The 12919-nt window shown below is 34.8% G+C and overlaps 1 protein-coding gene across 1 annotated transcript in view; it reads left to right on the forward strand.

Moving 5' to 3' along the window:
* Positions 1-12919, forward strand: part of FAT4 (FAT atypical cadherin 4) — a 173686-nt gene that overhangs the window by 111262 nt on the left and 49505 nt on the right. The window contains exon 7 of the mRNA XM_027599231.2: positions 9138-9318. Coding sequence (XP_027455032.1) covers positions 9138-9318 — 181 coding nt within the window. The remainder of the gene's footprint in view (positions 1-9137; positions 9319-12919) is intronic.

Below are 12919 nucleotides of genomic sequence, written 5' to 3' on the forward strand. Positions count from 1 at the left end.
TGGAATATGACATATTACATCTGAAGATAGTTGTTTTTTTAAATGTTCTAGAAAGATGGCATTTTGTCAGCATTATTTGTGGGAAAATGTTGGAGAAGAGCTTGCCTTGCCTGTTATGATGAACATTTTTAATAATGAAAATTGCTTGAAAACTTTCCATAAGGCACCAGTGATTCCATAAATCAGATGGAACCAGGATTATCTTCAATTACTAAAAATTAATTGCATTGAACTTACTTCTATTATTGAGTCTAAGGCAATTTTGGGTTTTTTCCATCTGAGTCGTTGAAGGAAAATCTTTCCACAAACAATTTACTGATCTAGTAAGCTTTTATTCAGCAACTCATGAAATCAAGCAGTATCCAATCTAATAGAAGGAACCTTCGCAGAGCTGTACAAGGCAAGATATTCATATAGATGAGGTGAGCAGGAACAAGGACATTATACTGGGCATTTGCTGACTGATTAAAGCGAGGTTACTTTCCCTATATGCCACATGAGGAAGATTTGGAGTCAGTTGAGGTAATTTGTGCTGAAGAGGCAAGGGCTGGTTGGTTGACCTAGGCCTCTGTTTCTGGGAGAACCCCCAAACACAGAAACTTAGTTAAGTTCTGGTTTGCTGATGGGAGGCTTAGCATGAACGACTCCATCTTGGGCCAAATAAGGTTACTTTAACAAAATATTTGTCCTAGATGAGAATTTTATTTCCAAGGTTGATAACTGATGATTATTTTACTTCCACTTATTTCTAGTAAGACTTTGTACCATATCTGTTAGTGACATAAGTATTATTATAAATTATTTATTTATATACTTTTCTTTAAATCAACTACTCTTTAGTAGGAAAAATTTTTCCTATGTAGAATTTCATTTATATAGTCATAAGATACAAATACAAAAACAGATGATTTAACCTCCAAAATTCTGTTAAATAAGAGCTGGAATTGTCATTATGTTGCATAGAATTAAAATTTAATAAAATAATTTCAGTCTACACTTTATTTACTCATATAAGCCATAAATATAAGTAGACAAAGGACCCAACGTTGAAATGGAAATAAACTATTTGCAATGGAAAGGAAAATGTGTATGTTACTTAAAAGATAAACATTAAGTATCATAAAAACTAAGTTGATCTCATTGTTGGGTTGTTTTTCTTTTCAAAAGTCCTTTAATTTTATCCTGTTAAAACATAATCATTTTGTAGCCTATTTTTATAATTATTTCATAAATATGTAATTCAATATTTTCACTAAGTAGGCAGGAGGAAAGTTGGGTTTAGCCTTTGAAGGCAGCCTTTGGTGTTTCAGAGTTTTAACAGGCATTGAGGATTTTTTTTAATATCCTCTAAAAAGTAATTCCTCTAACCTACTTTTTGTGCAGGATAAAATATTTTATTAACATTATGTATGACTTTATAAAATTTTTAAATTGTGGCGAAATATATATATATAACATAATTACCATTTTAATTATTTTTAAGTGTACAGTTTGACAGCATTAAGTACATTCACATGGTTGTACAACTTTTCCATGTCATTTTCATAACATTAGTAAATAGTTGCCTTAATTTTACTTATCACCTCTATTTAGTATAAGAATTTATCAAGGAACTATAGTGTTTTGTTTGTTTGTTTTGTCTTGTTTTTAAAGATTTTATTGATTTATTTGACAGAGCGAGAGAGCACAAGTGGGCAGAATGGTAGGCAGAGGGAGAAGCAGGCTCCCTGTGGAGCAGGGAACCTGATGCGGGGCTTGATCCCAGGACCCTGGGATCATAACCAGACCTGAAGGCAGACACTTAACTGACTGAGCCACACAGGCGCCCCAAAATATAGTGTTTTTGATAAAGATTCCTGCAGAGATAATTTAAAAATCAGGTGTTATCTAAGCATATATATACCTAACTGATATAAATATATTTGTAGAACTAATTAGCAGTAATAAATTTCATTATAAAATGTAATTTCTAAAATATTAAACTTCCGGTCATATTTAAATGTTCCATACTTATTTGCTTTATACATTTGCTGAATTCAAATTTAAATCTAACCACAAAAGTTCCAATGTTGATACAGAATGGCTGAAATTCAGTACATTTTCAGTGGATGGCTTATGAATGGTGAGAAAACCGTGTTTACTTCCTGGGAAAGAAAAAAAGAAGCTAATACTTTACTACAACAAACACACACCCAGTCAGAGGACCCATTCACCAAATGTTTGATGTCAAGAATGAAATCGGCTTTGTAGCAAAGCAACAGATTTCAGTTAGGCAAAAATTTTTATTTCTGCGGAAGTTTTTCATGTTTCATGAAATTACATTTAATTTATAAGGGCTAACGTAAAAAATGTAATCTGCCTGAAGTTTGAACTTTAATTACTCATTTAGATTCATTTATTACACTTACTAAAGATGTATTTTCTGATAGAACAGTCGTCTGAAACTTTTTTCTTTTTAACATCTTATTGTAAATTCCCTTGAACTTTATCTTGATATATTTGAGCTTATTAAGCCACCAGTGTTAAAAGGCTTAATACTTACTTAACTTACTTAATAATTTCCCAAATTCAAAAATATAGAGTATGACTCAGACAAAGCATGGAACTACCCACAGTAGCATGGATTTTCAGAAGATTAAGCTGTGAATATTCTTTCTCCGTGTATGTAATTTATTTTCACACACTTTTAAGAATGTTTTTCAGAATCATGGGCATTGTTTGCTATTTGCTTTAAAAATTCCAGGTTTCTATCAATTTATTCATGTTTATTTTACATTTATATGTATATGTATATGCATATATACATATGTATGCACATGAATGTGTATATATACAATACATAAAATTTTACAAAATGAAATTTGAAGTTATCTTCTGACTTATAATTATATTTGAAATGTCCACCGCACCTCCTAGCCTTCACAGTTATAAATTCCTGAGACCTTAACTTTTTATTTCATTTGTATCTTCAAGCCTTTTCATTGGCCCTTCATCAGCCACCAGGAGTCTGTGTCATTACATCCTGCCTCTTCTTTCTGATTGCATCTGTTTTTCATAAATCAATCCCAGATGAAATTGAAAAATCTTGCACTATTACGCCACTGCCTATATAATTCATCATTATCAGATGTATTCAAACTAAACATTGGCCCCTAGTATCCTGATTCTTCTCCTGGGACTCAGGATTAATTGGGACCCTCTGTTTATAAGTAGTAGACTATCTCCAAAACTTTGACCTTTGTCTGCAGTCTTGTTCTCTGACCCCAGCCTTAGGCTAAGGCCTATATTCCCAGATGTATATTTCTCGAAGTATTCAGCTCTTTGAACTTTCAGCCAGTCACTAGACCAGATTTTCATATAAAGAATCAAAGGAAAAGACTACAGAATGAGGACACGGCCTAATGGTATGCATTATGGGTTTATATAAAGATGAATTAAATAAAATTATCCTGCTCTCAATTAGCTTATAACTTAATAGAGGGTATAGCAGAAGTACATTGATAGTAATAATAATAATACAAACTGAAACATCTGTAATAAGAATGGCATAGTTTTATCTGAGCCCAATGAACTAAAAAAAGATTTTTTTAAGAGTTCAAAATTGGCTTTCTCTTTTCATTACGGCTGAATGTTAATAAATTGCTTAAATTCTTTGAGTCTAATTTTTCATCAAAAAAATTAAACAATACCTACGTCATGGAATCTGTATATTAGAGTAATACATATAAAAGATCCATATATATATATATATATATATATACACACACTATATATATCTGATTTCAAGTAAGTGTTCAACTTACTTGAATATACATATGTATATACAAATATGTATATACAAATACATGTATATATACATTTATATTTCCATTTATAGATAAAAATATAGGCTAAGTTTACACAGAATAATTGATATTTCATTTTTTGACATAGGAATGTTGAGGCTTTTTTGGCAACTTGCAAGAGGTGACAACAGGTAGTCAATTGCATGTACCAGCCTGGAGTCAACAGAAATTTCTGGACTAAAGATAAAGTAATAGTAAACATTGTGTAACACTTCACAAGGAGTATAACAAAAAGATGTTAGGAAACAGGAACATAAAGACTCTAGACCACTTCTTCACACAGTTAAGAGGTAGAGTATAAAAACAAGCAAACATAGAAAAGCAACAATGAAAACATGACTTCATTATTCAATTAGCAGGTAAGAGGACATGCTAAGATTTGTGTGGGCCAATGACTAGGGAACCTGTGTCTTTCATCTGAGATGAGTGATGTAGAAATGAAACTTATTTGAAATCAGAGGGGATTCCATATTTCTCTCTTGATTTCGTCTTCCTGCTTAAGGTTGAGAGGCAGTGGCTTCCAGAGCTCACACTATCAGTAGAAAAGAATGAGGCAGGATCTGGGTGTATGGTGGTAGGCCCCATTCCCAAAAACAAAAGTAAAATATATTGGAGGCAGCATTCAAATTTAGGGTTAGTTAAATCTCAGTAAAAGACTTAGAAAGTTAGAACAATGTGTTTGTAAGGTTTCCTCGTAAAATTGAAAAAAGTAGGTAAGACCTGCTTGCACATCCTTTGGGGCAACAAGAAAGGGAGACCACTGGAGAAATTGTGGTTCACTCTATCAATTCATGAAGAAAATAGGAAGAGAACCCTAAGTACTTATAAAGTGAGTTGTGGCAGCTACTAAGGGGAGAGTAGGGGAATTTGGGGATCATTCTTTGCTTGAGAAGAGTCCCCATGTTGATATGATCTCTATTGTTTCTATTTAGAGAAATTAAAATTTGAAAAATGATTTTGAAAATGCATCTAAGGGCAGTTGATTTGACTTTTAGTTGTGGGACAACCCACAGAATCTAACCAAATTTAACCATCTATGTGGCTGCTTCTCAAGCCAGGACCATCTGTTGTCACTGGTGTGCTTTTAAAATCTTTTGGAAAATTAGAACTTCTCACGTAAGAAGACAGTGAGATTGAACTTGCTGAACATTTTCTTGCATAAACAATGTTTTTTTTCTCTTTTTGCTTACTAATTCAGAAAACACATCAGCAACAATATTTATGTAGTTTATAGACAAAGGAAGAAATCACATGTTCCTGACCAAATGAGTTAGTCATCATTTTATGTGGTTTTCCATATGTGTGTCATCAGACACTTTAGAATACCAAAGACAAAACCTTTGATTGGCAGTTACTGGGTTATTTCTTAACAAGTTTAAGTATATATTGTTGATTAGAGAGCAATGTGCATACCAGAAATATGTGGGTCTTCCTTAAACTCTCACTGTAAATTATCAAATTTTTTATTTTTAAATTTTCAAGCAACATGTCCTCCACAAAACTATGAAAGTTTTGAAAGCTAAGTGTCTCATATTGTTACACTACAAAAGAATCGTTAAGAGGAAAGGATGGCTCAAATATTTTCCTAAATAATATTATTATATAACTGACTCAGAAGTTTTGTTGGGGAACAAAAATCCTGGGAATTATGATATTGAAATCTATAAGATTTAAAAATTAACCTTGTATATGTCAGTTTTTAATTTTTCTTGTTTCTAAAGCAAGTACAAGAAAAAGGAGTAATAAAGAATGCATTTTAACCATGTGCCAGTCACTATGCTAAGCATGTTACATTTCCCTCAATACTTCTTTGGGGTAGGTTCTATGCTTATTATTCCCATTTTACAGAAAAACAGACTGAAACTTAGTGAGTAGAGTTCAATGTCAGTAGAAGATATGAAAGAGCCTTCCATCTCCTATCCTTTGCTTCTAGGACATTGATTTAGTTATTCCCTCTCTCAATTCATCATAGAATACACACTCATCTTCCCATGGCAGCCTCTTTCGCCCACGTTAAAGCACAGATATCCTCTACTTACATTTTTTCAGTGCAACCAGTGGAAGAGATACTAACATGATGCAGATATTTAACTTCCATTTCACCAAATTATATATAATTAAACACACATAAGAGATTTAGGCCAAACATTGGTCATCAATAATACCCTGAAGATATTTAATTAGCTTTAATATGACTCTTGTGAGAGATTCTAAGTCTCTACGAACCATGAGAGACTACGGACTCTGAGAAACAAACTGAGGTTTCTAGAGTGGGGGCGGGTGGGGGGATGGGTTAGCCTGGTGATGGGTATTAAGGAGGGCACGTACTGAATGGGACACTGGGTGTTATACGCAAATGAATCATGGAATAGTACATCAAAAACTAATGATGTAATGTATGGTGATAAACATAATAACATAATTAAAATAAAAAAAATAAAATGAAGGGGGGAAATCGGAGGGGGAGACGAACCATAAGAGCCTATGGACTCTGAGAAACAAACTGAAGGTTCTAGAGGGGAGGTCGGTGGGGTGATAGGTCAGCCTGGTGATGGGTATTAAAGAGGGCACGTACTGCATGGAGCACTGGGTGTTATACGCAAACAATGAATCATGGAACAGTACATCAAAAACTAATGATGTAATGTATGGTGATTAACATAACATAAAAAAAATCAGTGGCATAAAGAACAACAACAACAACAACAACAACAAAGTAATGATGTATTGTATGATGACTAACATAACATAATAAAAAAAAAGAAATTCAAAATCTCTGACAAGATTGTTGTCTCGAAATGCCCCACAAACATCAACTGGCAAATAACTAAGGTCCCTCACAGATGGGCCTTTTCCTCCAACTCGTGTCTTTGTGTTGTTCTCTGGGCCCAGATTGTCCAAAGTCCGAGCACATCTCACTGAGTGGCACCTGTCCAGATAGTAACAACACTTCCAGCTTTTTGCCAGTGGCAAACATCTTCACATCCAAGTCACGTGGATTAAATTCCAGCTTCCTCACTATATCTATGGCTTTGAAAAAGTCATTTAACCTAATCATCAGCTTAAACATAAGATGGAGAGAGCAGAAGTACTAACTGGTGAGGATTAGACAAGATAATCTACGTCAACTTCTTAAAATAGTACTTGCATACCTAAGGACTCAATAAGCACTTTGTATAATCATTATTAATGTGTTGAGTGGAATTTTTAAAGTCTTATTTTGATGTGCTTCTCCAGTGTTTATAATACCTCCAAATCTATTTTGTGTGTGAGATATTTGTGAAATCATTTTATCATTATTTACACTAAGTGACTAGTGAAAAGGCAATTATACTATTTTAGTAAGTTTGTAGTTAATTATACATATAAGCAATAGTGAGGACTAATTTTCTTTCCTTTAGTATAAAATCAAACATCTGAAAGGTAAGACTTACGACGCCTGGCTGAATTAGTTAAGTTTCTGACTCTTGATTTTGGCTTGGATCATGATCTTGGGGTTGTGAGATCAAGCCCTGCATTGTGCTCTGTGCTCTTCAGGGAGCCTGCTTAGGATTCTCTCTCTTCCCTTCCCTCTGCCCCTCCCTCACCACATGTGCACTCTCTCTCACTCTCTCTCTCAAAAATAAATAAATAAAAAAATAAAAATAAATAAATAATAATAAAATGAAGTAAAAGATAAGACTTTGGCAGTCATGAATTTAAAAATATGCTAGTGTAAATAGAATGCTTAATGTAAAATATCTTACCGAGAAAGATATATATGGCCATAATTATCACCATGTAGCCTAAATTTAATTGCATAGGTTTCTGGGATTGATCATGCTTCATTACAGTGCCCAGCTCAACTGGTCATGCACATTTTCATCTAACATAGTCTGAGCTTCCTTGTATAGAGCACAAAAATAACAGATTACCAAACCCACTGGGGTCCATAATTTCCTAGTCTGCTGATTTTGGTTCCTATATGTTTGAGCATACAAGCTGCTTGGTATCAGGCCATCAGTAAGTACAATCTAAGAACATAGAAAAAGTTTAAATAGTAGTAAAGGAAATATCAGCAAATCACAAGATTACTAGAAAAAAGAATATAGAAGGTTGTCATTCGCAACACCATTCTGTGAGAGTAAAAGGTCAGACCATAAACATTTTACAGAGAAATGAATGAGTCAGTGAATGGATGGCTTTTTTATAAAAGTTTTGAGTGCTAGAAATAAGTAGAACTTAAACTTCATATAAGAAGAAATAATTTTCATGGGAAAAAGTTTTAATATTTTAAACAGAAAAGGAGAGGATTCAGGGCTTTGTTTTATTTTAGATAAACACAATTAAACAGAGCTCTATTGTTTCTATTTAGAGATATTAAAATTTGAAAAATGATTTTGAAAATGCATCTAAAGGCAGTTGATTTGACTTTTAGTTGTGGGACAACCTACAGAATCTAACCAAATACGGCATCTGATCGTCACCACAAAGAGTCTGTTAACTTCACGTAGCACAGGCAATGTACGCCAAGGTTTTGTTAAATGTTGGCTTTTCATTATATGCTGATAACAGAACTGGAACAAGAAATAAAAAAGAATTGTTTCACATTTATATTAAATAGTAAATAAATGTAACAAAAGTAATTCTAAGTCAACTCATTGACATGTTATTTCCAGCAAGTGGAAGATTGCGGTTTTGAGACATCACTTGAAGCTTTATCTTTTCCCTTTACAAACAAATATTAGTACAGAAAAGGGGATCTAAAGACTTAGAAACCCAAATTTTTTATATTAACATTGATAGTCACGACTAGGAATTTAGCTTTTTGTCAGTTGGCCTGCTATTCAGTGCCCATGGATATTCTCCAAATCTAGACTGAGCTATTTTAATGGAATTTCAGAGAAACCAGCAGTGCTTCTTTTGTGGTGTTTAAATGATATTGTTGTGTTCTGCATTGCCGAATCAGCACCTTTGAAATAGAATAAGAGGTTGACATACTCTTTTTGTGCAGTATCACCAGGAAAGATTTGAAATACTAGGTCATAAATGAAAATATTTTCCTTCTTTTTTATCATATTAATCATTTCTTATTATGTTCAGTTAGCCAACATATAGTGCATCATTAGTTTTTGATACTTCTCTTGTAACAAAATTAAAAATCACTCCACTGCTTGTAGCGTTTAGAAATTTCACTTTGAGATGTTTTCTAACGTCTCTTCAGTAGTGCTATCTACAACCAGCCATTTTTTAAATTTGCTATTATCTTTGTTATTTATAAACATTAAAAACTTGATTTTCTTTTCCTTCTAGGATCCCCTGCCCTGACTGGAACTGGAACAATCAGTGTCATAGTAGATGACATCAATGATAATGTCCCCACTTTTGCCAGTAAAATGTATTTCACCACAATTTCTGAAGATGCACCAACTGGAACAGATGTTTTATTGGTAAATGCCTCAGATGCTGATGCTTCAACAAATGCAGTTATCAGGTCAGTACATTTTCCTTTGTAAATTTTGATTGTTTTTCTCATCAAACATTAGTCTTTGGACTAAATGAATATAATGCTTAATTTTCCTAGAAAGTCTGTAATATTAACACATAGCCCTATTGTGGCTACCTACTGTTAAATAACCAACTATGCCTAAAATGAGAATTCAAACAATAATAATTTTGTTTAGTGTTCTAAAATTTTAATTAATTTTATTTATATTTTTATCATATCTCATGGTTTTGTAGTTCATGTAATTCATCTGTAGGGCAGGGTTAACAGGGAGATTCTTCTGCTTCATGTGATTGACTGGTATCACTTAGTGGTATTTACCTGGCCACTGGGTGGTCTGGAGGGTTTAAGATGTCTTCACTCAATGCCTGGTGCCTTGGGAGGGATGGCTTAGCTGGACCCCTGCCTCTGATCTTGTGGTCTCAGGGCTTCTCAATGTGGTTCTTTAGAAGGTAGCTAAAATGGGCTACATGGTAGCTTTGGGCTCCAAGAACTTCGGGTGAAAGCTGCCAGTGCTCTTAGAGAGAAGGCCTGGAAGTGGCACAGCATCACTTCCATAATATTTTATTTGTTGAAGCAGCCATGACCTGCCCAGATTCACTGGGAGGAGAAATGCACATCACCTCTTGATGGGACGAGCATCAAAGAATTTTGGCCATTTTTAACCCAACCACTAGCCCCAATAAGAATATTTATATTTTCAAAGTTTCAAAAGCTTATTTTACTCTACTTACATCTACTCAAAATGGAGAAAAACATTACGGTACCTTGTTCAGGGAGCATGTGATAGCAGTTGGGTTGTTACATTTGGTGGATCTAGCTGAGTCACATTCTTCCAGGCCCATTCTAAACTTTAAGAAATGAACATTTCCAAATTTTCCAGAGAAAAGTCTCGAAGACCTAAATATTTCTTACCCACACATCACCCCCACCTTCTCTAGACTGACATTAGGTAAATGAGAGTGGGTCAGATGGCTATGGCAGTAATGGTCAGAAGAGAGAATTTGAGAGTTCAGAGGACTTATCAGTCAAGGGCTGTGCATGTTGCTATTGTGATGATTTGGTTAGGGATTTATTTTGTTTGTTACTAATTTCCTATTTGCAAAATCACTTTGGGAAACTGGCATTAGTCTCTTCCTACTGGTAGCGATGACTGAGTTATGTAGAAGGCCTCAAAGTATTTTTCACTTAATAAACATGCATTGAGTTGTTAGTATGAGTAACAAGGCAGCATTTCCACTTTCTTCAAGACTGCGTTCTTTTTGAGGTAGATAAACAATTTAATACAACATAAATACGATTACTTCATATGGTGAATGCAGCCTTGAAAAGAAAACAGGCTTATATAACAGAGAGTGACAAGGGACTTTTAGGTATGGTTATTATGGGGGGCCTCTCTAAGGAGGTGACATTTAGGCTGGAAGAACTGGACTGTGAGATGAGAGTAAGCATGGTGTCTTTAGGAGGGTTTGGGAGCATGGACCGAAGTGAGAAAGGGGCCAGAGAGGTAGGCAGAGGTCAGATCATGTAGGCCATCCAAAGGCTCCTAGGTCATGGTAAGAAATTGAAATTTTTATTTATTTATTTTTATGTGAGAAACTATTGGAGTATTTCAAACAGGGACCAACATAAACTGATCTGTTTGGGTTGGACTGGAGGAGGCGGGACTGTAGAAAGAAGCCACTGGGAGAAAAACCAGTGAGACCATTTAGGTGCTAATTAATATAGTGATTCAAACAAAAGTTGGAGTGTCCACGTACTAAGGTGGAGAAATGACAATTGAGTGAATAGATTTAGAAAAATATTTGAGATTGTAAGTGGGAATAGAGAAAGAGAAATCAGAGTCATCTACTAAGTTTTTGGCTTGAACATCTGGGCAGATGGTACCATTGTAGGTAGCACTGGAGGAGAAAGAGGTGTGAGAGAAACTAGTTCTTATTTGAACACAACTTAAGACAACTACTAGTCATTCACATGGAGGTATCAGTTGGGACATTGAAGATACAAGTCTGAAACTTAGGTTTGGGTCAGGGCTGGAGATACAGATTTGGGAGTCATCAATGCTTAGAGCACATTTAAAACCAAGAAAATTAATAAGAACACTTTAGGAGAGAGTATAGAGCAACAAAAGAAGGGCAAGGACTGACTACTTGGAATTCTCCCAATGCTTGAAAGGCAGGTGTAGAAGGAAGAGTCACCTAGGTAGCCTAGCAGTTCTGGCCAGAGTTACAGGAGGAAATACAGAAGAAGATGGACACTGACATGCACTGTAGGGGGGAAGGCTATGCACGAACTTCTTTCAGACTCCTGGGACCTTCTTCCAGAGCTGAATTCCAAGAGGCTTATACAGTCAAATCATTAAGGATGGAGAAAATTTCTGCCCAAGGTCATAACTATATGCCTCTTGGGTCCCTGCACTTAGCACCACCTGGAGAGAGGCAAGTTCAACTTACCTTCTTCCTGGTATGAGCCTCAAAATGCCAGTAAAGACCACCTCCTTTGCTTGTCCTACACCAAAGCATAGAAATCATGGAATCCATACCTTAAGAATTAAGTCTTAGCTTAGTGTTAAGAGCACAGCCTTGGGAATGAAGCTGACTCTACTATTAATTGTGGGGCAGCTTATTTAACATTTCTGGGGGTCAGTTTTCTTATCATTAAAATAAGTATACGAAATAATAAAACGGACTTGATAGAATTATTGTGAAGACAAATAAAACAATTAAGTGGACTGCTTAGAATAGTGCCCAGAACAAAAAATACTCAATATCCATCAACCCATACTGTCCTAATCTTTGCAAAGCACTTTTCCCTTTGCCTGTCATCTGTTAGTGCTTAGCAAGTCTCTGACAATTTTGGAAGAGATATCCCATCCATTGTAGTGTTGTAGTCCAGTAAATCTTTATCTGCCATGCCAAAGAGTCTTTCTCTAAAGATAGTATGCAGACTATCACCAATCAGGGGCAGAACAGGATCCTTGTCTGAGATGTTTCAGTTGCTGAAACAATGGTGACGCCACACGCTTACAAAATCAATACAAGTACTAGAAGAAAATGCTATGAGGATATACTGTCTTCTAGAGTATGTCAAATTTGCACTGCTAAATGTGACCCTACATTCATGAGCAATGGTGATCAATGTAAAGTGGGTCTAGAAAATCCTGTCTGTATTTCCAGAATGATGTACTGGTAGCAATGAAATGATTTTGATTTGATGGTATGTATTTTGGTTGTTTGGTTGACTGGTTGAATTTTCTTCTTCCTTTAAAGTCAGAGAATTAACTTTATACTTTTACATTCACTGAGATCTGTAAAATATGTCTGCAAAAATCTTTAAATGACTACACTGACTGTCATATAGTGAGATAATATAGAAATTGAAGTTGTTTTTATCTTGTAAAAATAATTAAATTCACTTAAGACAGAAAATTATTACAGCTTAGATTTAAAATACTTTCATAGATAAAGTAAATAGTGATGCCAGCCTAAACCGTATTTACTCTGGCCTGATATCTTTTTTTTTCAAAGATTTTATTTATTTATTTGACAGAGAGAGAGAGAGAGAGATCGCAAGTAGGCAGACAGGCAGG

The sequence above is a fragment of the Zalophus californianus genome, chromosome 2, assembly GCF_009762305.2.
Source record: "Zalophus californianus isolate mZalCal1 chromosome 2, mZalCal1.pri.v2, whole genome shotgun sequence".
Lineage (NCBI taxonomy): Eukaryota > Metazoa > Chordata > Mammalia > Carnivora > Otariidae > Zalophus > Zalophus californianus.